General features: G+C 37.4%; 1 protein-coding gene across 2 annotated transcripts in view; it reads left to right on the top strand.

Annotated features, from left to right (window-relative positions):
- Window positions 1-16,377: 16,377 nt before the first annotated feature.
- Usp47 (ubiquitin specific peptidase 47) overlaps window positions 16,378-26,571 on the top strand; it is a 103,938-nt gene continuing 93,744 nt past the window's right edge. The window contains exon 1 of one of the 2 annotated variants that reach the window (XM_027942261.3): window positions 16,378-16,625. In XM_027942261.3, coding sequence (XP_027798062.1) covers window positions 16,587-16,625 — 39 coding nt within the window. In that variant the 5' untranslated portion in view covers window positions 16,378-16,586. Of the gene's footprint in view, window positions 16,626-16,870; window positions 16,890-26,571 lie in introns of those variants that run through there. The other variant, XM_071616386.1, reaches the window with a different exon arrangement.

The raw sequence follows: 26,571 nt of genomic DNA, 5'->3' as shown, positions 1-26,571 counted from the left end.
TATTATCAAACTCTTATTTCATTACTCATTCAAACAGATATTTGTTCCTGCTAATGCTGTGACAGTGATAAATAAGGTATTTCTAATAGAACTTACATTGTGTTGGGGTAGACAACACATTGAACAACTAATAATAGCAGTGTTTGAATACAGGACTGCAGTTGTGGCTCAGTGGTAGAGTGCTTGCCTAGCACATGTGAGGCACTGAATTCAATCCTCAGCACCACACAAAAATAAATAAATAAAATAGAGGAATGTCCATCTACAACTAAATTTAAAAAAAAAAAAAGAAGAAGTATTTGACTACAATTGTGTTAGGAGCTCAGCAGGAGGAAAACGGGTTGATAAGAGAGGATATGACAAAGCACCTGACTTGATCCAAAGTGGGAGAAAGCCTCCCTGGAGAACATGACAATCGAGAACCGCACTGGGGCTAAGTAGAAAATAACTGGGCAAAGGAAGTATGTGCAGTGGAGTGAGGTACCTTGGAAGAAGGCATTCTGGGAAGCTGAAACAACATGAGCAAAGGCCCTGGGGAAAGGCAAACTGGCTCCTCTCAGGAACTGAAAGAATGTAGTTGAATTGAAATTATCAAGGAGGAAATTACCCAGGAGGAAACTGGTAAGCAAAGGGGGACAGACCATGAGGAGACTTGTTAGCCATGCTAACAGACTTCAATCTTCACGAGGTATACAAAATATTAAAAGATTTTAAGCAAATGAGTTATTGATTTTTTTTTTTTCAGTACTGGGGATTGAACCTAAGGCAAGTGTGCTACCACTGAGTTACACTCCCGGTCTCCATATGACTCATTTAAAAAAAAAAAAAAAATGAATGGGAAAGGTATTGGAAGGAGGGAATAGGAGTAAGAAGCTATCTCATTAGTCCTGATGAGAATGATGGTGGGTTGGTGTTACAGGTTGGATACGGGGTGTCCCCCTAAGCTCCTGTTAAACGCAGGAATATTCAGAGGTAAATGAGTAGATTATGGGAGCTGTAACCTAATCACTGACTCGGGTCACATTCCTGTTGAATGTTGGGCCACACAATTTGGGCCTCTTAGTCTGGTTGGTTTGCTTGGGAAGAAAAGAAGTAGTTAGAGAATACGTTTGCATTTCATGACTTGAATTGTTCCTCCAAATATAATGCCACTCTGTTTTTCTTCATTCCTGAGAGAAGAGGACTCACGGCACTCACGGCAACCACTGGTTGCAAATGAAGCCAAACACAGAACACAGCAGTTGGACAGAAAAATCTCTAGCTGTCTTCGTTTCCTTCAGCCTTCTGGAGTCAGATTCGTTTCTGGCTCTTGAGAAGGTCTGAATAGGGAAAGATGAACGGTGGCCATCTGGTACTTCTGGGAAGGTGCCATTGGATCATGAAAACAGCACTGGGCTTGCAGTTAGGAAACACGAGTTCCAACTGCAGTTTTAGCCCTGGCTTCCTGGATTGCCCTGAGCTAATTACTTTGCCTCTCTGGGCTTTGGTTTTTCAGCTGTGGAATTCGGAGTAGATTAAATCTGAGGTTGCCATAACACTCATTCTATGATTCAAAGGAAAAATATGAAGTCTCCCACCTAACATTTCACATACATAGTTTCTTTAATTACTCATTAGTTATTGTTAACAAACAAGAATCCATTAAGTGCCATTATTTAAGGAATCAGGTACACGACGTGAACAAAATCAGCAAATATCCTCATGGAATTTATATTCTACTGTCTACTGCAGTTTTATACCAATGCTGGGTCATTAATAGCAACATCTTTAATAAACAGTTAAAAGAAAAGGTTTTGTTTACTTGCATTAAACATTCAATAAAGAAAATGATTTTTCTTTAAAAATACTTCTCCAAGACACCACCTCTGAAAAACCCTTTCTCTGAAAACTGCTATATGTTAGAGCAGTTCAGGCAATACTATTTAAACAAATAGTTCCCACTGAAGTCCTATGCTGATGTTATTTATCTCTATCAGTCTGTAAACCCCTTGAACAAGTAACCACGCAGCTTCAGCACCCTTTGCACTGTGCTGAGCCACAGCAGTGCTCAGTAAATCCATAACTTGCCAGATAGAGTCACACTATTGGATCACGTTGTATTTGAAACCCAAGGCCTCACTGGCTTACATAGGAAGACACTTTGAAGCAGGATTATGCTATGCCTGCAGCTGACTCTTGAACTTTGGCCAATTTTCCTTGGCTCTACCTGCCCTTTCTTGCTACTACATTTTTCTCCCACTCAAGGTTCTGCCTTGCTCGGGTCCTCCTTCCACAGCCATCAGCCTGCCGTGGCAGGCTGCAGATCCCTTCTTAGCAGTGAATCTCCCAGCACAGGCGCCGCCAAAGTGGGTTGAACACAACACAGTGTATACCCTAGAAAATCCACTGAGGTATGAGAAGAAAATAATAGGAGATATATGTGTGTGTGTGTGTGTGTGTATACACACACACACACACACATATACATATTCTAACACATATATATGTATACATGCATGTGGGAGGCCATCCTCACACGTGATTTGAGTTACCTCCCTGGCTGGGCGAGAGGCGCTTAGACATATCCTTGTGTCCAGAGCTTTCCCCACCCTTCTCAGGTCCGAGGGCTTGTCCGTGTGGAGGTGTGTCTGGCCACTACCCTGAAGCCCCAATCATCGCACCTGACCTTGGGACACTGCCCCCCTCAATCTTCATTGGATGGGATTTTCTCCAGAATTTTTTGTTCCCCAATAAAAGTCCACTCCCTGGTGTGTTCTCTCTCTCTTCCTAGCCTCTTCAGTAAACCTCACTACCATAATAGGTAGCTGGAGGCTGGAGCTAGGAGAAGCCATCCTGGAGCTGGTTTAAAGGTAATTAGAGCCTGTCTCTTTAATTCAAACTCCCTGAGGATTTCTCATGAACTGAACCTTCATTTATGAAGCTGTGCTGGCTGCGGGCTAAACATGCATACATATATACACATATCTTCACATACACATACATGCACATATATGCATATGCATAAATATATATATACACAGTACACACATATATGTATGCATGTGCATATGTATATATGTATATATAAATACATACACAGATGCACATGCATATACATATATACACATGCATACATATGTGCTTATATACACAAACACATACATTCACATGCACAGATATACACATATGTATGCACATGTGTGTATGCATCTTTACTTTTATGGAAAAAAGAAAAAAATTATAATTACTAACATTTTCTATATGGACTGAAATCGGCACCCCCCACCCCTCCCAGGCACCCATGTCTCATGTGGCCTGGCATACTATACCAGGTCACTTGAAGAGAAGGGGCAAGGGAACTTCCACCCAGGAAGAGAAGAGTCACCACAGGTTCAGTGAGGTAGATTTATCTGGTTTGAATTATCTTACTCTCACAAATAGGAAAGTGACTTTAAAAGATTCCTATCCCCCGCAAAAAAAAAAAAAAAAAATAGTTGGAATATTATGCCAACAAAATCAAATTGTTGATATCAGTGGCTTTTGTCACAGTCCAGGACTAACCTAAAGCTACTCACTCAACTAACCCTCCCAAACACCCTGTTTTTATTCCTATCCTAAACCTGAGAAAACTGGGGAATAGAGTTTGAGCTGCTAGTCCTTCAAGTCAGACCCTTAACCACAACTCACCGCTGCCTCTAAACAGAAGGAAACAAGAAAACGGCAGAGCAAGTGTTTCTCTTCCTCTTGTTCCAATATCTCAGTCAGACATCTCAGGAAGCTAAAAGCCACAGCAATGTCCTCGAGTCTGAGATGGGCAACAGTCAAGCCAGTTGTGAAGAAGCAATCAAGAAGAAAATGAAATATGAATTTGCATTTCCTATCTTTAATGATGAACTTTGTCCTAAGTTGTTTAGTAAGTCTTAGAATGTTAGCCAATAATATTAGGACATGCTTCATAAGTAACCTAACCAACTTATATTAGTACTTTGCTAAATAAGCCAAGTAAAAAAAAAAACAAAAAACTTGCAGACCATTGCCTGAGAAATGAATGGGTAGCTCCAAGTTGTAACGCAGGCTCAGAGGTTTACACTCCAAAACGTTTATAGTAGTTACTTTATGGAAAATAGGATTGTGTGTGGAAAATAGTTTTAAGATAGAATAGTCACTTATTACTCATAGACTTAAATAATGTTGGAATTTCCTGATCTGCTATGAAATATTTTATTTAAAAAATGTAAAGAATCTAATTGATTTCTATGTCTCTTTATAAGTAACCCCCAAAAAAGTGCCTCTTTTTTTAGTGTGGCAGTTAAGATCTTACATGACATTCATGATCCTCTTCTCCAGCTCTCCCAAATGACTTTTGCTTCCAGGAATATCTTCTGACTGTGTCTCTCCTGGGGGTCTGAGCCCTCAATTTAATCTTGGCCAATGTATTAGGTACCTGGCTCAGACTGGGCCAGTCATAGGTACAGGGGCCCCTTTTCTCATTATAAACATTCTAATCATCATCAGAGACTCAACTGCCATGTCCAGACAGAACCTGTTTCGCTATACTCAGGATTAGATGTACACGTCTACAATTATACATTCCCAGCAGGCTTGTTTGTTCTAATCGTGGCAAGGGCTGCCATGTGTGAACACACAAGTTGTACAATTCAACACAGATGCCCATCTATGGGTGAGTGGAGGCTCCCGCTAACCCAGGGTCTGCCCACCAGGCCACGAGTCCTGGACAGCCTTTCCTGCATGACACACTGGCCAGTGCTGGTCTCACTAGATTGCGAGTTCCCTGAGAGTAGAGAACAGTCTTAGTCATCTATCTGAGTCAGTCCCTGGCAACAGGCCTTGTCAGAAGACTCTCAATATCAGTTGAATTGGATTTCAAAGTCATTTCTAGACTAAAGATTCTGACATACTCCATCATTTTTAATCTTCTTTATTCAATTGTGTGGGAAATCAATCAGTACTCTTAACTCTCTGAAGCAGCTATCGCAATGTCAAACACCTTAGGGATATTTAGTGGACATTAATTTATTATGATAAAGGACTCTTGTTCCCTTTCTTTTCATCACATTTTCTGACCTATTTCTATGTTCTACCTCCTAAGTTTTATTTATTACATTTTATCTTCCAAAGAGCCTGTGTGACTGTGGTGCTCACACGCATAATAAATTTTAAAGTTTTTGTAGTTAAATCAAATGAGACATTGTGAAATTTATGATTCCTCATAAACAACAGTGCCATATAAACAGCCAGAATCCAATAAATGTTGATTATTAACACAAATAGTGATGCTGATTAAGGTGAAAAGCCTCTATTCTGCCTACAGATTAGAAAATGAGATAATAAAATTTCTGAATCGGTTTAATTATCTGTGCATGTAGAAAATTTATAAACTAACATCTAAATATTGATTCTAAGGGTTTTTTCCTACCAGAAGACTCATATAAACCGATAAGAAGATATTTCTTTACTCACTTGTAATGACCTGTGAAATATCTTGATGGACAAATTTAGAGGATATTATGCAAAAAACTACTTGCTCACTGGGGACAGGGGGGCTCGGTTGTAATCCCAGCTATTGAGGAGGTTGAGGCAGGAGGATAGTAAATTCAAGGTTAGCATTAGCAACTTAGCGAGGCCCTGTCTCAAGATAAAATAAAAAGGACTAAGGGTGTAGCTCAGTGGCAGAGTGCTTGCTTAGTCTGTGTGAAGCCCTGGGTTTGACTGCTAGTAACACACACACACACACACACACACACACCACTATACAACAGCAGACTACATGAAATATAAAATGAAGAGAGAGGAATATAAGGAAAAGGATAGCAAGTCTTAATTACCTTTTTAATTTTCAGTTTTCCAGGGTGGGGCAGGGTGTTGTATGCGGGATTTTCATCTTCAAGAAAAGACCAACCACAAGGATTAAATAACTAAATACTCAAAGAACAGATATTTTATTCCTTGTGGGGTCATTTAGTCTAGTGGAAACCTCCAAATAATTAAAAGGCCAGTTTGAATATTTAAAATGTGAAGAATCAAGCAGCAAAGTTTATTAGCAGAAATTTTAAAAGGAAAGTTCCAGACACTTCTGACTAGCCAACTTGTTAAAGAGTAAAAGTGATAAGGAGTTGGAGATATAGTTCAGTGGTGGAGTGCTTGCCTAGCCTGTGCAAGTCCCTGGATTGGATCCTCAGCACCGCAAAAAAAAAAAAAAAAAAAAAAAAAAAGGTAAAAATTATTAGTCCTTATCATAGAACCATGCAGAAAGTTAAAATAATAATAATAATAATAGCTATAGAAGTAACCTAGGCTTTACTTCTGATAAAAGATGTTGGAGTTGGAATGTTTGGATTCCAATACTGGGTCCACCATTTATTCATCTTATGGCCTTAGCAAGTTATTTCTCCCTTCCTGTTAAAACACAGGAGTTTTAATGTGAAAGTGAAAAAGAAAAGATCCCAGCTAACCCCTATTTCCATTGACATTAAAGCCTCTATTCCACTCCTATAACTATTTCTGGTGAGAGAAAAGGAGAGGACAGCCTATTCTGTTGGAAATTTCTTGGCCTATACTGGTATACATAAATAACACCACCCCACCTTCTAGTTCACAAATGCTACAATATTATCCTGTAATTTTCTTCTTTTCAATTACTATATTTTGATTTTCTTTCTATATATTTTCTTTCCATACTTTTGGCATAATTTTGGATTTACAGAAAAGTTACATATGAACATCTTATATAATCAAGATAAGATTATAAAGAAATTAGAAATTAACATTGGTACATTAATATTAATTAAACTCTTTGCTTTATTGGGGTTTCACTAATTTTTCCACTAATGTTCTTTATTTGTTCCAGGATCCAATCTATATTGCATTTAATCTATATTAGTTTTTGTTTTTCTACTTCATTCTATTTTAATAACTGCTTAGTACTATATAGGCATTAAATAAATTATAGATTTATAATTTACATGATCCTGTGGACAATTTTCATATTGTTCCTAGTTTTATTGTAAGCAATGCTATGTTGAGCATCAATACATATGTGCCTTTGTAGGCTTATACTATAGGATAATCTTAAAAATAGAACTGCTGGGTCAAAAGATGTGTTTTTGGAATTTCAATGTGTTTTGTCTTTAGGATATTTGCTCTGATTCATATTCCACCAAATTCAAACGAAAGTTCTTATTTCCCTAGAAGTCTTATTAACCTGAGAATAAAAATGGCATTTTGTTGTTTTCATTTGCAGTTTTTTAATTATGAGTAAAGTTGAGCATATGTTCAGAGTTTACTGGCAATTTGTATTTCCTTTTATGTAAAGTGTCAGTTTATCTTCTTCAGCTATTCTTTTATTGAGTTGTTCTTTTCCTTTTTGATTCATGAGAGCTCTTTTTACTGTGGAAATTAGCCATTTGTCATATTGTTGCAAATATTTTTTGCTGAGATTTTCTTTTGACTTTATTTATATTAATATTTTTTGCTACACAAGTTAAAAATTTTTAATTGGCATCATTTCTTTTACACTTCTGGGTTTTATTTTTGTTCCAGAGCAATATTATTATGAAATATTCACCTTTAATGACATTATTTCTAATCCTCACAATGCTATAAAGTAATGATTATAACTCATCCTTGACATTCTCAAGGAATATTGAGCCCTCTTCAAATGCTAAATCTGAAAACATTACTGTATCACAAAGATCTTATGAAATTATTTCAGAAAGTTAATGCCCTACCTTCAATTTTCTTTTATTAGATTTCTCCTTATTCTTTTTCTTTTTCTTTCTTTCTTTTTTTTTTTTTTTTTTTGGTGCTAGGAATTGAACTCAGGAATATTCAACCATTGAGCCACATCCCCAGCCCTATTTTGTATTTTATTTAGAGATCTCACTGAGTTGCTTAGTGCCTCACAGTTGCCAAGGCTGGCTTTGAACTCAAGATTTTCCTGTCTTAGCTTCCCAGCCGCTGGGATTACACTCATGCTTCACTGTGCCTGGCTCTCTCCTTATTCTTAACCTTGAAATCTGAGTGTTTGCAAAACCCTACAGAAAGCTAGCATGGATCTTGGTCCATTTGTCCTTGGTTGCCTTAAGTTCTGTTTTTGGTGTCTCCTCCTTGGATATGTTTGCCAATCATTTGTTGATGTGAGCATCTTTTTAAACCTGTTGAATGCACTGACCTATAAACATTTCCTTTATGAACCTCTTCAGCTTAGAAAAAGAGGTGAGCTCTTCTGTGGCAATGACACTTATCTTTATTTTATGTCAGTAGATAAAAGCTATTTAAGGTCCTTGAACTAATCTTTTTTTTTTTTTTGACGTCAAAGTGGGTTCAGAGCCCCACTAATTTCCTCAATGTATCACTTCTTAAGAAAATTTATACATGTTCCCAGGTTTCTCCTGGATTACATTTTATTGATCATCATGGTTTGTATTTTTATCTTCACACCAAAAGTTAATCATCTTTTCAATGTTCACTTAGTTATGGATTCAATTGAGTCAAGCCCATCATAAATACAAGCCATTGGTTAATTTTGCATCTCACTGTTTAATTTAGCCAGAGCCTATTTTTTAAAACTAAGATCCATCACTTTATTAATTTCTTTAGTCTTGTTACTAATAACTGAATTTCTTTTCAGAGCCATTTTTTTCTTACAGAAAATGTTAATCATTTTCAGGAAAGTACTATATAAATGGAGAAGCATAGTCAACAATAAAACAATAAAAGTTTAGCTGCTAGATGATTAGTAAGATTTATCCCTTAACTAAGTTTTATATGCCAGGAACTGTTGGGACTGTGTATTCCCTGTGTATTCTGCTGAAATAATTACACCTAGCATGTATTGATTGTTTAGTTTATGCAAGCAGCATGCTGATTGCTTTAAACAGTTTATATCAATTTTCTCACTTGTCAGATGGGGATAATAGTAGTACATATGCATAAAATTGTCAAAAGAATTGAATAAAAATCATATACACAAAGCACCTAGAACAATCTTAACTTTGTAGTTTTGTGAATATTATTTTCTTTACTTAACACAAAAGACTTGAAAAATGGAGAAGCTCTTATCCCCATTTTACAGATAAAATGGAAGCTTAGTGGATTTAAGAGGTTTATTCAAGGAAAGTCATACAGTTAATAGAGGTAGAGTTCAAAGTCAGGTAATATATTTTCAGAGTATTCCTTAAACTATTTAGCTAGAGGATCTATACTTTGGTTAATGTAAAAAGTTCAAATTTCTTTTCTAGCAATTATGGAATACTACATACCAATGACTTTTCTGGTCAAAACAACAAATGCTAATTGGCAATTGCCAAAGACTCATTTTATTACTCCCTCATTCTAGTTAAGAGAATGGAGATTCAAAGAGGTCTTACATGGAAGAAGTGGCAGAGCTTGGATCTCAAAAAGGCCAGCATGGCTCCAAAGCCACATCACAGATTTTCTTTATAACTTGTTCAACTAGATGTCCACAGGGGAAAAATAATCTAGATACAGACATTAAAACTTATACAAAAATGAACTCAAAATGGATCATAGACCTAAATTTAAAATTAAAAACTATAAAATTCCTAGAATTTTTTTTGAGAGAGGGAGAGAGAGAGAGAGAGAATTTTTTAATATTTATTTTTTTTTAGTTTTCAGCGGACACAACATCTTTGTTTGTATGTGGTGCTGAGGATCAAACCTGGGCCGCACGCATGCCAGGTGAGCACACTACCGCTTGAGCCACATCCCCAGCCCCAAACTCCTAGAATTTAACATAAAAGAAAATCTTGATGACTTTGGGCATGTTGCTAATTTTTTTAGATATAACACCAAGGGCATGATAAATGAAAAAAAAAATAATTGATAAGCTGGACTTAATTAAAATTAAAAACTTTTGATCTGTGAAAGGTAATATCAAGGAGATAAAAAGATAAGCACAGACTAGGGAAAAATGCAAAAGACACATTCAATAAAGAACTCTTATCCAGCCGGGCACCATGGTACACACCTGTAATCCCAGCAGCTCAGGAGGCAGCTTGGGAGGCTGAGGCAGGAGGATAGTGAATTCAAAGCCAGCCTCAGCAACTTGGCAAGGCTCCAAACAACTCAGTGAGACGCTGCCTGTAAATGAAATACAAAATATAGCTGGGGATGTGACTCAGTAATTGTGTGCCCCTGAGTTCAATCCCTGGTCCACACCCTCCCCACCACCAAAAACAAAACAAAAAAAAACCCCCAAAACTGTTATCCAAAGCATAAAAAAAAATTCTTGAAACTTGATATAAGAAAATAAACAATATGATTCAAAAATGTGTAAAAGATATGAACAGGTACCTCATCAAAGATGATAAAGAAACGACAAGTAAGCATATGAAAATGTATTTAGCATCACATGTCAAAATTAAAACCACAGTGTAATATTACTACATACCTATTAGAGTGGCCAAAATACAAAACACTGACAACAGCAAATGCTGATAAGAATGTGGAGCAACAGGAACTCTCCTTCACCGTAGGTGCAAAGAAAAATTGTATAGTCACTTTAGAAAACATTTTGACAGATTCTTACAAAATGAATTATACCCTTACCATACAATCCAACAATTGTGTTCCTTGGCATTTACTCAAATGAATTTTAAATGTTTACTGACACAAAATCATGCACATAGATGTTTAGAGCCGCTTTATATATAATTTCTCAGTTGTAAGTAACCCAGATGTCTTTAAGTAGATGAGAGGATAAATGAAATTGTGGTGTATCCAGATGTTGGGATATTTCAGTGCTAACAAGAAATGAGTTATCAAGCCATGAAAAAACATGGAAGAAACTTACACACATATTACTAAATGAAAGAAATCAATCTGAAAAGGATAAATACTGATCGTTCCAACTGTGACATCTGCCAAAGACAAAACTTGGGAGACGGTAAAAAGACTCATGCTTACCAGGAATTGGGGGAAGAAAGGGATGGATAGGCAGACACACAAGAAGGGGCTGGGGATGTGGCTCAAGCGGTAGCGCGCTCGCCTGGCATGCGTGCGGCCCAGGTTCGATCCTCAGCACCACATACAAACAAAGATGTTGTGCCTGCCGATAACTAAAAAATTTAAAAAAAAAATTCTCTCTCTCTCTCTCTTAAAAAAAAAAAAGAAGTACATAATACTAAAAAAAAAAAAAAAATGAGGTGAATATATTAGGTTTAAAAAATTAAAAATGAGGAAATTGATTTTGTCACATAAATATTAACCAAATATAGATTTTACTATTTTTTTTTTCATTAGTGCCCCTTCCTGCTGCAGGATCCAATCCAGAGTAGCACAATGCATTTTGTTGTCTTAAGTCCCCAGTCTCCTCTAGGACGTGATGCTTTCTCAGTGTTTTGTTATTTTTTTGTGACCATATGATTCTTGAGGAATACTGATTAGGTATCTTGGAAATGTCTCCCAATCTGGGTTTATGTAATTCCCTCCCTCCCCCCATGTTTTGATTAGATTTGTCCTATGAACACTTTAAAGTGAAGAGAGAAAGGAAAATATTCCCAAAGACATTAGAAGGACAGAGGATTGGCCTCTGAGTCTCGCCAGACTGATATGTGGCTGGGTGGATGCGTGTAAAAGGAAGAGTGGTAGAGAAGCAAAGTAAGGTGATGGGCTAGATTGGGTTTTATAGGCCTTGGCAAAGAATGTAGATTTTATTCTGAGTGTTAAAAGTAGAAGCTAGGGCTGGGGTTGTGGCTCAGCGGTAGAGCACTTGCCTAGCACATGCGAGGCCCTGGGTTTGATCCTCAGCACCACATATAAATAAAAACAATAAAGGTATTGTGTCCAACTACAGCTAAAAAAATAAATATTAAAAAAAGTAGAAGCTAGTCTTCACAGCATTAATCTCCAGGATATATATAGAACTCAAAAAAATACCATTCCCCACAAATAACCCAATCAATAAATGGGCAAAGGAACTGAACAGGCACTTCACAGAAGAAGAAATACAGTGAGAAACTAATGTGACTCCATTTTTGAGAAACCAGCCTCTACCTCAGAGCAAAGCCTGTCCAAGGAAGGGGGCATGACCATTGTCCTTGGAAAAACCCTAAGCACATACCCACCCTGCTGAGTTGTTTGTCTGTAAATAACAGGAGGGGTCTGTGGCTCCAGGTGTCCCTGACTCAGTTAGGCTAGGTGAGGACCCATAGCAACCCCCCTAGCAACCTCCACTCAGCTTGAGGGGGGGGGATACCTGGAATGCCAGATGACCCCCAAGTAGTTTATGGTGGTTGATAACATGTTGAGAAACCATGTAGTTTAGCACATACACCCCTCGTGGCCTAAACCAATCAGTTCAAATGAATCCCCCAATTGTACTAACCAATCACCCCTACCCAACTTGTTCCCGCCATTGAATGTGCTAATCAATGTTAAGAGTTGTTGTTTGATTTTCCCGCGGTATGGAATGATTTGCTGTGTGATGTTGTGACACAGAGTATCCCCCAAAACCTATAAAATCTCACTGAACAAAGGACCAGTACTCACTCCCTGGGACCGCTGCATCGGGAATGGTTGTAAGTCCAGGCTCAAGCTTGCAATAAAGACACTTGTGTGATTGCATCGGATTCAGCTCCTGGAGGTCTATTGGGGTCCCACGAATCTGGCATAACAACAGAATGGTCGACAAATGTATGAAAAAATGTTCAACATCTCTAGCAATTAGAGAAATGTAAATTAAAACTACACTAAGATTCCATCTCCTTTCAGTCATAATGGCAACTATCAAAAATACAAGTGACAAGAAATGTTGGCGAGGATGTGGGGAAAAGATAAACTCACACATTGCTGATGGTACTGCAAATTGGTGCAACGACTCTGGAACAGTATGGAGATTCCTTAGAAAACTAGGAACGGAACCACCATTTGACCCAGTTATACCACTCCTTGGCATATACCCAAAGGACTTAAAATCAGCATACTGTAGTATATAATGACACGGCCACATCAGTGTTCATAGCAACTCAGTTCACAATAGTTAAGCTATGGAACCAAACTATGTGCCCTTCAATAGATGAATGGATAAAGAAAATGTGGTATATATACACAAAGGAATATTACTCAGCCACAAAGAAGAATGAAATTAGGGCATTTGCTGGTAAATGGATGGAACTGGAGGCTATCATGGTAAATGAAATAGGCCAATCCCCCAAAACCAAAGGCCAAATATTCTCTTTGATATGTGGATGCTGACTCACAAGAGGTGGCAAGTCTACAATCAGTGTAACTCCACATCATGTACAACCACAAGAGTGGGAAGTTATACTCCGTGTATGTATGATATGTCAAAATGCATTCTACTGTCATGTATAACTAAAAAGAACAAATAAAAAATAAAATGCTACATGGAAAAAAAAGCTGAGAAAACAGTGAGGAGGCAACTGCAATAATCCAAGAAAGAGGATGGAGTGACTTGGAATGGAATGGGATATACGAGAAGTGATGGGACTTGGGATATACTTCAGAGGTAGAAGCAGTAACAAATTTTCATGGATTGATATAACATGAAGAGTCTCAGGTTTTGGGCTTGATAGACTGAATTGATGATGGTGTAACTTATCGAGATAGAGGAGAAGTGATGGGAGAGTCTTGGATACTAAATATTCTGTGTAGGTTAAATTTAAATTTGGGATGTTTTAAAACTTTGTTTTGTTCATATAAATCCAGAAAAAAAAATTAAGCCTTACCAATATGTAGTTATATAGATAAACACTGGTATCTCATTATTTTGTAGTGAAAAGTGTGAGTTCTGCAACATCAGAATAATTCACGGATTCTTTCATTTTATTTCTTTTCAGGGTATTGGGATTTGTTCAGGCTAATATGAGCTGAGTTAAGTAGATTTAACAATTACACTATTATTTCATTAAATCCACTCTTACTAAAATGAGGGTGTCTAAAAAAGATTTCTGGAAAGGAATTGAAGTCAGAATTAGACAGGCAGTCAGTATAGATAGGTAAATCGAATCAGGTCAGATCAAGGAAGCCAATTTTGAGTGAGTCTGGGAAGTTAGAGACTGTCCCCTGAGGGCTGAAATGTTAATTCCTTCAGAGCCTTTCCTCCACCCTTACCAAAAACCTCCCTGTGCTCCAACCTGTTGCTAAAATAACCCAGGAATTGCCCCTCCCTATAGGGAGCCATAAGGTTGTTAATTAATGTGTTCTTGGCTGCTCCCTTCCCCCTCCAGCTCACCGGTTCCCCACCTTTTGGCCATCCCACCAAGCATTTCTTAGGTCTATTCTGTTTGCAGGAAGGAAAAAGATAGGGGAAGAGGGCAGGAGAACAAAGGAAGCCTAGGACATATAAAAAAGGGCAGAACACTTGGCTTCTGGGGATACCAGGATACCAGCTACAGCCCCCTCTCCCTCCCAGGAGAAGTCTATGTTACTCCTTTTTAAATAAACCCTGTTTTATATGCTTGCCTCTGCCTGCTTCTCTAATGTTTAAACTGCAACATGAGAGGAAGCAGTATCAGAATCATGAGTTGGATAGAAAAGTGCAAGTCTAACCAAAAAGATAATGATAGAGATGACACTTCTACTTCTAGCATGAGCTCTGCAAAGCCACTTCACAAGTAATGGGGATGATATTTTGAAAAAAGAGATTTGGAAATACTGCTATTATGTGATCTGGTATAAAAAATGCTGCATCTGTGTTGCTAAAGGCCGGGGCCAGGGTGAGGCAAGTGAGTTGTTTACCTCTGACACAAAATTTAAGGCAGCATCAAAATTTCAGTAGTCACGATAAACAATCTTAGTGCAATATTTTAAAAAGTTAATTTTAGAGATCCATGATGATCAAGATTTAAAATAAAGATAAGATCACTACTCCCTTCAAACTCATACATGTATACTTGAAGACAGAAGTTTTCAATCCCTTAAGAAATCTTCTGAGCAATGTATTCAAAGAGTTTTGAGCCTGTTTATTAAAAATATAAAAATGCAACATGTTCTGGTTGAAATTAGGAAAGAAGGAAAATTACTAGTTGAATTTCAACAAAAATCTTTGCATGTGAGTTGATGGAACTGATAAAAATGAATACCTGTATTTGTAAGAGCAGTAACCCTGGGGCTACATTTTTATGAGTTACCTGTTTCAGCTTATAACAGACATTATTACCAAGTACAGAAATAGCCTGGATGTTCAATAAGACATTTTAGTAGTTGTTTCACAAAGTATTAAAGATTTTTTTTAAACTTAGTCAATCATAGTTCACTAATTATTTTAAGTTTGAGGGGTAATAGATTTTTTATACCATTAATATTTTTAAAACTAAGTTATTATAAGTGTTTATTTGACCTTCATCGTATTATTTTTTTTTACATTTCACAAATGTTTAAAAACATCATACACAGCAGGACACGCATATAACTTACATAAATATGTGGCTATCATACAATCAAAAAATTTTTGGAGAACACAGAACACAGGTACGGGTAGTTGATGCTGTGGGTGTTAGGAACAGGGCAGGATTATATTATCTCATCCTGTAAGATCACTGTACTCATAGAAGTCTTCATGAAGGATGCCTTGCTGAGTCTTCATAATTCAAGAAATAGGAATTAGGAAAAATAACTGTTCCACATTTGTTTGGTTTAACACATAGCACAATGCTTACTGCCAGAAAAGATTAAAGTTCTCCAAAATCATTTTTAAAGATTATAGGTTGCAGCATCCTGCAGCCCTACTCTCAGAAGGGCTCTCAGTCCCAGACTTGGCCCTGTTGGAGGAGGCAGCGCTCAGGCAGGGGCAGGGGAGCACCTCTCCAATGTAGTGGGGGAGGGGGCAGTGATAACTGTGCTTTATGGGCCTGGGCCTGGGGTGTTATCTCCTCTAGGGGAGTAAGAAGGGCAAATAAAACGCAGTCCTTTCTGACTCAAAGGCTAGAGTCAGGAAGGACTGGTGAGAGGCCAGAAGGTAGCTCCTGGTGTTCTCTTCGCCAGGAAGAGGCCAGGGGTGTTTGGAGAGGGGCTGATGTTGAGGCGCTGTGCAATCAAGGAGCGAGGAGAGTAGCAGTGATAAGGTCAGAGAGGGGCTTTGGGGTTGAGTTATTCCTGATAAGCATGAAGTCCAACAGTCCAAGAAGGCACGGAGGACTCCGGGGCCTATCCTTTCCCTGCCGGCAGAGGGAGTCCCGGTATGCAAGGCCCAGCTTTCGTTTAAGGAAAAGCGTTTACGTAGCCCCACAACCGGTTTCGTAAGCCCAGGGGCCGAGTAAGAGCCGAGTCGATTAAAAGCGAGCGGCAACTGCCTGGGAACTTTGTGCAGCAGGCGCCGGGCCGGGCGCCCGACTGGACGAATTCTCGCGAGAGCAGCCGCCGCCATTTTTCCATTGATTGCAGCGGGCTGGGGGAGGGGCCGGCGACGAAGGCGGCGGCAGCGGCTGAGCCTGGGGTCGGTGTCTGCGCGCTGGTGTCTAAGGCCCAAGCTGAGGCCTCCACGGTTGCCGGAAGGCGGGCGGCGGAGAGGATGACTGCCGCCGCTCTTCTCTCCTGAGACAGAGAGCCGCCGCCACCCTCCCCCTCCCCCGGCAGGGTGGAGAGGAGCGGCCAGAGTCTGAGCGATGGTGCCTGGCGAGGAGAACCAACTGGTCCCGAAAGAGGTGAGGGGCCATCGGCGGAGGCTAGGCCCGAGGCCTGCGGCCGCTCGAGGCTACGCAGGCCTGGGCGAGCGCGCTGGCCGCCGGTCCGGCCGGAGTGCGCGCTGGGCGGTGGGCGACTCAGGAGGTGTGCGGCGGGTGTAGACGGGCGCGGCGAGCAGTTGGGGGACGGCTGGATGTCCGCGGTCGGGAACCGAGACCGCTCTCGGGGTAGCGGGGTGGACAAATAAAGGAGCGGACGCTAGGAGCCAGGTCCTGCGCTGCGGGGTAAGGTGGCCTTTGAAGTCCACATTGTACAAGTAGAGCCAAGAGAGATCATTTCAAAGAAAACATTCTGGAACACTTGCCGATGGGCACGACAGGGTGACGGTGCTTCTTCGGGTTTTGACAGTGGCAGTGTATAGCTTACAGGGCTTCTGAAATCTACACATAAGTTGAGATCTGTGGGAGGGCAGAGTTTACTGTTAGGACTTTTTTCAACTTCTGTTGCTTCGTAGTACTATTGGCCTGCCTAAACGGGGCCTACCAGAGATCCTTAAATTAATAAATGGAACTTGCCTGTAAAGGTAGGAGATAGCTGAGCATTACCATATGGAGAGCTGAGCTACTTTTGGACCCTTGGGTTGTGTATGTCCACTTGGGTGACTTCTTAAATTCTTAAAAGCAAGTGATAGGAGAAACCTTGACTCTTTGGCTTCCCTTGAATAGTAGTAGAAGATTAAGGGTAGAATCCTGCACTGGCCAGTGAATTTCAATATATTAATAGAATCTCTCTTGGGCTTTATAAATATCTCCAGCGCATTCAAACATGTATTTTTAACTGGTGATCATCAGGCTAATGCTTTGGATTTTTATTTCTCATATATCTTAAGTAGAGGCGAGTGTTGAGTTGAAATTAACTATGTTTACGAGTGATCATACATTCCTCAACTTTTCGGCCTTTTTTAGTTGCTTTGTGGCAATTTCTTTGCTATATAAGCAAGCTCAAACACAATGCAAAAGTAATACTATTGAAGTTATGTACCTTTATGATACAAATATTTTCCCAGCTTTATCAGATGGATAGTGATAGTTGTTTTGCAGGGATTTTTTTTTTTTTTTTTTTTGAAGCAGAGTTTTGTGTCAGTATTTATTCACCAAGCATCATAACTCTGCAAAGCAGATAAACAGATGAATTAATCAGAAATCTTGCCTCGGTAGCTTTTTAAGCTACTTAGAAAGGGAAAACCAGTGCTCCTATCAGGGGTTAGGTACTTTATATTGCATAAGTAACTCTTATGCAAGGAAGGAAGTGATAGGTGCTAAGAGAAAGGTGTAAACATGCATTTCCTTTTAGATATGCATATTGCTGGTTTTCATTCTTATGAAAAGTAGAGTTAATCCTTTCTTAATTTTTTGATTATTAGAAAATATAACACAGGTGGAACTTTGCTTTAAGAAACCCACCATTAGATTTATTTCCCTAACTGATTTATAGAAATCTTGATACAGTTATACAGCTTCATAGGAACTTATTTGTGTGTGTAAAAACTGAGATCCCAATGCTACTGCTTTCACCTGATGGAAATGTAAAGATTAATTCCCTTATCTGAGACTTCAAACTCATCATAACGTTTTCTTTCTACTTTTTCTGGATCATATGCCTTTATTTTCTATTCCTTATTCTCATCTGAGGTTGTCTTTTCCTTTCATGATTTCTGGAAGCATACACAGTACTCTCAAATCTGAAGACTGTCACTTGAGGTCCATGCCTTTTTTAGCTAGCCAACTAGTTTTTTTTCTTTGGCCATACTCTTCTCTTCCTTGGATTTTCTGTAGCATTCTTTTTTTAAAATCGATTCTTGATTTTAGTAATCTGCACATTCTCTCTGCCCACTCACTTAATCAAGGCCTTTCTATTCTTTTTTGTATTCTTAATTTTCACTTTTGTTTGATTTTTGTCATCCCCTGACTGGATCTTCTCCATAGTAATAGAATCATTAATGTTAAAGCTAAGAGAGCATAGTGAACATCTAGTAAGTTAAACCCCTTCACTTTTCAGATGAGAGAATTGGGGCTAGAGGATTGAAAGTGACTAGTTGTGGGTCACATAATGAGTAGATGGCCAAGCAAATACTAGAATTAGGTCCCTTGCTACCATTTTTTAAAATTATATTCTATAGATCCCTTCATATAACTTTGAGCCTTATATGAATAGTTCATTATTACTCTAAGTACCTATACCATGTGAAAATAACTACCAAACTTAAAATTTCAAAATTTCCTGCATCTAGTGTAGTGGTTATTATTAACAATCTAGGAAGGTTTTGTTGCTGTTGTTGTTGTTGTTTTGTTGCTTGTTTCTTGTTTTTCAATTTGTGATGTTGGGGATGGAACCCAGAGCTTTGGTACATGGTAGGCAAGCATTGTACTTCTGAGCTACATCCCCAGCCTGGGATCTAGATCTTGATTAGGTGTGTGCTTGCCTGTGTACGTGTATGTAGTTGTTGATGAATAATATATTATTCTGGTCCCTGAAACTTGAGGACAGTTGTACTTAGAGCACTGCTGAAGGAAGGCAGCTTGGTGTATAGGGATTGGCACACTGTGGCCCACTGCCAAATCCAGTTCACAGCCTGTTTTTCTATGGCCTTTAAGTGAAGAGTGATTTTTACATTTTCAAATTATTGAAGGAAAAAGAAAATTAAAGGACTAACAATAATCGGTAACACATGGAAATATATGAGTTTGAAATTTCAGTTTGGAACACAGTCATACCAATCATTTACTATCTTCTATGACTTCAACAGCAGAGTTGAACAGTTGCTACAGAGACTGTAAGCAGGATAAATTTGAAACTACGTAGACTGGTATTCAAGGCTCAGTACAGTTGGTTCTGGCCATAACCTGCCCTTCCCCAGCTTATCTCTTTTCCCATGAAACAAGTTTTTAATGTAGCCAAACAGGTTTCTCTCTAACTTGATTTTCATTTCTATTTGTACTGTTCTCCCCATTCCTACTTCTCTCCTCCTGTTCAAAATCTTCATACACATTTTCCCATAAGAACCTTATATATCATTTATTTTAAAAAGGCTTTTCTGATCATTTTAAGCTTAAGGATCTTCCCCTCATAAAGACCTTTATATATGAATAGAATTCATTTGGCATTTAGTAAATAGTGCTTTGAATGGAATTTATTTGGCAGTAAATTTTAAGATACCTGTTGTGGTCTGAAATTGTAATACACATTTAATATACTATTTGTTGTGAGTTCATTGATAGCAGAGCTCATTGTATGTTTCTCCCTCTTTACTTTTTGATTTTGTATATGTTATAAATCTAGGACAATAGACCTATGGATATGCTTTCTGGAGCATAGATTCAGTAAATATTTATTGATTTAGTTATGGGGTTATAAGGAAACTTAGAATTCAACCAATTATCCTTGGCTTGGAGGTTTTCCATAGCACAGTTGGCAAGCTGTTTTCCAACTTCATGACTAATCTCTGATAACATCTTTTTCTTAGAAGAGATCTGTTATTTTAAGTTTTTGTATTGAAAGAAGTTGAGATATTTATACTGGCATCTTTTGATAGTTGTCTCTGGATAGCACAGAAATCTTAAAGCATTTTCCATAGGGATAGCTTTTCTTATTATTGAAAATGGAAGAAGACAGCAGAAGAGCTCACCCTCTCTATTTTTGAGTCAGAGTGTCTTCAGTTAGTTCTTTCTCAGTTGCTTTCTTTTGGATACGATCCAGCATTTTTAGTATTCCTCTTAAATTGTTGTACCCAGAAAAAAAAGCAAAGAGTGTGTGGTCTGTTCATTGAGGAGAACAACAAAGCTTTTTTCTCCCTCTCTATTTCACTCTGTTCTATGTCTGAGTTGTGGTATATTGATATTGGCTTTAAGATCGCTTGCTTTTAGTATCCCAGTTTTGATTATAGCTTCGTTGTTGTTTTATTATTCTCTGTCCTAATAAGGACCTGTGACATTAACATTTGAGTACCCACGGTGTATATTACTATTTTCTGCCATATAGGGAAAAGTTAGAATAGATGACATTCATACTTATTCATTCTGTCAAGTGTCTTATAGTATAATTAAGGATAAAGTATATATTTACTGATGCCTCTAAAATGATACTTTAACTGCATTGAGCATATAAATATAGAGAAGATAGAAAAAAAATGGAAGAAACCAATAGAAATATAAATTTTATATTTCAGTGTCCCCCCCACCCCCCGCTTTTTTCGATGCAGTGAATACTACTTCCTTGTAGAACTAGTTTTTGTCATGATATGACAGTAATAACCAATATTTATTGACATTATTTACATGTCAATACAAATAAATTGGCATAAGTTATGTGTACTTTGTGTATGGTAACTCAGTTGAGCTTCACTACAAGTTCACAATTATATAAGGGAAACTGAAAGAACCTCAAGTAATAACTAACTTATTTTTCATCTCTGTTGTCTGATTTTCTTATAAAATCCATTTATCAATAGCTATCATGAAACACATCAAATGAATATTCTTTTAATTTTATTTCTCCTATGTAAATTACAGTGGTCATTCTTTTATTTGTTGATCCTTATAAAATGATCCTTTTTCTAAATTTGAGATATTCTTTCTTTATTAGTAAGAAGCATATCAAGTTATACCCATCAGTGTCTAACATAAATAGGAATGTTTAATAAAATTCAGTATTTCAGATATTATTAGAAATATTCATTTAGTAAAGTTAAAAAGCTGAATGCAGAGTTGTATATGATTCCAATTTTGTCAGGAAAAAAATTATGAAAATTTAGAGCTAAATGCATTGAAAGATTTGAAAGAATACAGAAAATATTAACAGTTGATATTTCTTGATGTCTGGATTATCTTGATTATAGTTTTGTAGCTTTATGGGTTTTTTTGGTAGTTATTTGCATGGTGTTATTGTCTTTTTTTTTTTTTTTTCCAGTAATGGGACTTGAACCCCGGGGTCACTCTATCATTGAACTTCATCCTTTGTCCTTTTTATGTCTTAAAAAATTTTGAGACAGGATCTTGCCAAGTTGCCCATGCTGGTTTTGAACTCTGATCCTTCTGCCTCAGCTTCCCAGTTAGCTGGTATTACAGGCATGTGCCACGATGCCCAACATATATTGTCATTTTTTTGGTCAACCCTTCCCCACCACCCTTATTGTTCTGTTTCAGTTAGGGTCATCACCATCTGCTTATTTGGTTAAGCTGGAACATTGTTTTGATTCCTCTTTTTTTTCTTTTTCTCACATAGTTCATCACTTAGAATGAGTAACTTTATCATTGTGTGGCTCTGCCTCTGTCTAATTGTTTTCTCACTTAAATGTAGCCCTTCTAAACGGTCACTGTGCTTCCAGGTTCTTTTCTTTCCTATCATCCTCCCTACAACTTCAGGTTTACTTTCTAAAATAGATGAGATTGTGACTTAACCTGCTTCAGAGTTTCTAATTATTACCCTATGATTACAAATTGAGTAACAGGTATTATTTATAAACCCTATGTGTCAGACACTATGCTAAACAGTTTACATAAATTATTTAATCCCTATGACAGCCCTTTAAGGCAGCTGTTAATCTTCATTATCCATTTTACAAATGAAGAGACTAAGGCTTAAAGAGGTTAAGTAACTTGCTCAGTTATATAGCTATTTGATTCTAAATCAAGGTGGCCTTAACCAGTCCCAGAGTCTGTCATAATCTGGCCTCGATTTATTTAAAAACAAAATTTTAAATTAAAGTTATGCATGCACATATTTATAAAAGCTAAATAACTATTCAGAACTATTTAGAAAAACAGAGTCCCCAGCAAATTTGTCCTCCCCTTCATTTTGGGCTTCGCAAAGGCAACCACTTTCAGCTTAATTCTTTTGATATTTAGCTCCATATTTTAAACTAACATTTTGATAGTGCTCCTTGATTTTTCAGTTTAAGATATTATCTAATGGCAGATGACCCCAACACATACTTAACAGTCCTCCCAATATTGCCATATTGTAAATTGTTTGGGTACATTTTTATATCATACAACTGTAAACTATTCACAATTGACCCATTTGGTTTACTGTTAATCTTTTTTTTTTGCTGTATAACATTTTGTTTTCTCTGAGTTAATAATGTTTTTACAATTTGCTTCACTTAGTTTTCTGTATACTTATTTAGCTAAGTGGTTCTCAACTGGGTGCCCAACTCCCATCATTTGGCAGTGTTGGGGGAGGGGGAAGGGAGTGTGCTACTGACATCTAGTGGGTAGAAGCCGGGTATGCTGCCAGATATCCCCCACTGCCCCATAGCCTTCCATATGCCAACAGTGCCGCTGTTGAGAAGCCCTGATGTAGCATAAAGTCTCTCCCAAGTGTATACATATCCTCTTATATCCAAATCTTACAATTTTGACATTGTAAGAAACTTTCCCGGCATCTTTTTACCTGATCCACCTAAACTTGTTGGATCTACATCTTCTGTGCAGCTGTTGTTTGTCTTGGATTTGGTTTACTATCCTCTGGGGGCTTGGTGCTTCCCTTTAGTTCTGTCTCATATTAGTGCCTTTTTTGTTTGCTTTCTCATTTGGAAGACCACTTATAGTAGCTTTCTAATGGGGTTGTAATTTTTTCAAGACCTTGCATATCTGAAAATATTTTTTCCCTTGTTTTAGATATAGTTTAGTTTAGCAAAGAGAATTCTCAGTCATAATTTTTTTCTCAGAATTTTAAAGGATTTTTTCTGCTGTCTACTGTGTTGCTGTTGAGACATCAGAATTCTTTTTCACTATTTTGAAACTTTGTTTTGTTCTCTTTAGAAGCGTGGAGAATCTTTGTTTAAAGAGTTCTGCCCTTCTCTATTATATAGTTTGGTATAGGTCTGTTTTTATCCATTCAACTAGTTTTAGGGTTGTTCCATTCAATCTGGAACTTATTTTGTTAGTTTTAGAAAAAATTTTAAAATGATTTCTTTGATTTTTCTTACCTTCATTTTCTTTTTTTCTCTCTTCTTATTGTTTAGGTTTTAGGCCTAATGACTAGTTTTTTTAATTTTATTGTCTGTTTTCATGTATTTTGCATTTCCTTTTTTCTCCTCTTTTTTCTGTTAGATCTTTTGCAACTTGAACTTCTGATTCTTCTATTGAGGTTTTATTTCTGCTATAATATGTATAATTTCTAAGTACTCTTTTTCTCTGAGAAAAAAAAAGGAAAACATACTCTGTATATGTTTTATGTATGCAATGCTTTCTCAGAAAAGATTGGCAGTTGTAGTCCTTTATTTACTCCAAATTTCCTTTTATTCTGTTTGCTTTGGGTTTTGTCTGCCATCTTAGACCCTTTTCTTAGATATTTGATGATCCTTGAAAATCTGTTTATTTAAGAGAGGGGCCTTAAAAACTTGAAAGTGCCAGTGGGTATTTATAATTTGACCTGTAGAGTGATATAGCTGGATAATTTCTATGCAGGCTCCCAGTGTCTTAGTCTGTTTGGGCTGATATTTAAAATATACTAGGTGACTTATAAACAAAAGAATTTTGCTTCTCACAGTTCTGGAGACTGGAACGTCCAAGATCAAGGTGCTGACAGTTTTGGTGTCTAGTGGTGACTGCTCCACGTTCAAAAAGCAGCGCTTCTTGCTGTATCCTTATATGGTGGAAGAGAAGAAGGCAGCCCTCTAATGCCTCTTTTATAAGGGCACTAATCTCATTTATGAGGGCTCTGCCCTCATAATTAATTATCTCCCAAAAGCCCCACCTCTAAATATCATTGGTGATTAGAGTTTAGTATGTACATTTGGGGAGAGTGGACATAACCATTTAGACCATAGCTTCCAGTGACATATCTTTCTTTTTCTTTTGTGCTGGATGGATTTCTCAGAAAAATTTGCTGATCTTTTGTCAGTAGGGAACAAGCTTGGGAGTTAAGTAGTAAAGGGGGGTACGGATCTTATCATTGAATATGCAGATGAACTTCCCTCTCATTTCCTAGTTTGAGTACACATTTTCAAATTCAGCGGAGCCTGATGTCCTCTAGTTTAGGTATACCCTGTTTTATGCTTTCCAGAAATTATTTAGTCTTTTGTCAGGAAGGACTGAAGAGTAGAAAGAATCTAGGGGTTCTAACTGCTTCTTAGAGTTCAGTTGTTTTCCTTGTTTGGACTCCAGCCTCACTCCTGGGGTATCTAAAATTGCCAGTTTCTGAGGCTCTTCCTGAGTTTTAAAAAACTTTTTAATAGAAGAGTTGCAGAAAGAATAGAATTCCTGTATACCCTTTACCCAGCTTCTCCTTTCTTATTCATCTTATATGATTGTAGAATATTCTCAAACGCAAGAATTAGCCTTAGTACAATAATATTAACTCCACTACACAATTTATTCAGATTTTGTCAGTATTTCCACTAATGCCTAAGAATCAAATTCAGAATCCCTCATTGCATTTAGTTGTGTGTTCCTTAGTCTTCTTTTACCTGTGATAGCTTTTCAGTCTTTCCTTTTCTTTCATGACTTTGGTACTTTTGAAGAGTACTAGTCAGTTGTTTTGTGAAAAGGCTTTCAATTTGGGTTTATCTGATGCTTTCTTATGACTCTGAATCAAAGAGAAGGATATCACAGACATGGTGAGTACTTCTCAGTGCATGATATGAGGGGAAAAAGGACATGATGTTGTTATATCCTGTTTATCAACCTTGACCACTTGGTTAAGGTCATGTCTGCTAGGTTCTACCATTGTGGTTAATATTTTTCCCTTTAATAATTACTAAATACTTTGAGACCACACAGATAATTGTTTATTCTTAACTTCTACCCTTTAATTTTAGCATTAATCTGTGGATATTTTCTACAGTAATTATTAGTTGCATTATTGATTTTATATTTTCCTCACTAGTTTTACATTTGTTATTGGAGTTCTTCTGTGAGAAGGAATTGTTCGCTCTCCCCCTCTTATTAATAGTTTATATTAATACAGAATTAACATATTTATTTTATTCTTTGGATTGAAATCCAATACTGTTTTTTATTTTGTTATTTAAACTTCCCAGGTTTGGCCAGGGGAGCTCTTTCTGGTTGTCTTGTGTCCTCAGCCTTGCTTTTTGAGTACTTCTTTGCTTTCTGGTACCACATAATGCTTCACTTCGACTGGCCTAACTCTGGAATTAACTACTTATCTAGGGAGTTCATTGGTCTTTTGGTTTAAATTATATAAATCAGGTGTCTGATTTTTCCTTCAGGATATGTGGGATTGGACTTTCTCAGCTGCAATAAGACGTTAACTCTTGTTCTTCTTTCCAGCTTCTAAAGTTGTGTTTCTGTTTCTTATGGGCTTATGCTCTTTAAAAAATTTCTTTACTCTTATTTTAGAAATATTTTGGAAAGCATCAGAGATGAATGCTTGTATTTAACCTGTTGTCTTTAACCAGAAATTCCTAACTTAATGTTTTTGTCTTCTGCCTAAGTCAATTTTGGTTGAACCACATTCCACTGCATTAGTTGCTGTTCCCCAGATGTGTTATTTGCATTCATGTGTTATTTCTTTGCCCTTGTCCTGAGTGAATATTATGAAATATTTCTTATTATTCTACAGATTTTAAGGAGCTTTAAATGTGTGAAATTTGGTTTTTGTATGAAAGATATGCTTTAAGTTCTTTCTTAGGATTCCTATCTCTTTTTACCTCCACTTTGGATTAGTCACAAAATGTTTGTATGTCTTGTGCCTAGATACTCCATTTTTTGCCAAACTGGAGGAGAGAAGTTCAAGCATTTCCAGAATAGTAGAAGCCCAAGAACCCCGTGATAGCCCAAGCTGGAAAGAAAAAATTGTATCAGAAATAGGGGGTTGCAAAAAACAGAGCATTAAATATATTTTAAAGTATTTATTATCAATTAAAAGTTTCAAAAGACATCTAGTAAAACAAATTCATTTCTATTAAGTACTTTCTTCATTTCAGGTAACATATGTAGGTGT

This window comes from Marmota flaviventris, chromosome 9 (genome assembly GCF_047511675.1).
Source record: "Marmota flaviventris isolate mMarFla1 chromosome 9, mMarFla1.hap1, whole genome shotgun sequence".
NCBI classification, from domain to species: domain Eukaryota; kingdom Metazoa; phylum Chordata; class Mammalia; order Rodentia; family Sciuridae; genus Marmota; species Marmota flaviventris.
This window is presented reverse-complemented; position numbering and strand designations above follow the sequence as displayed.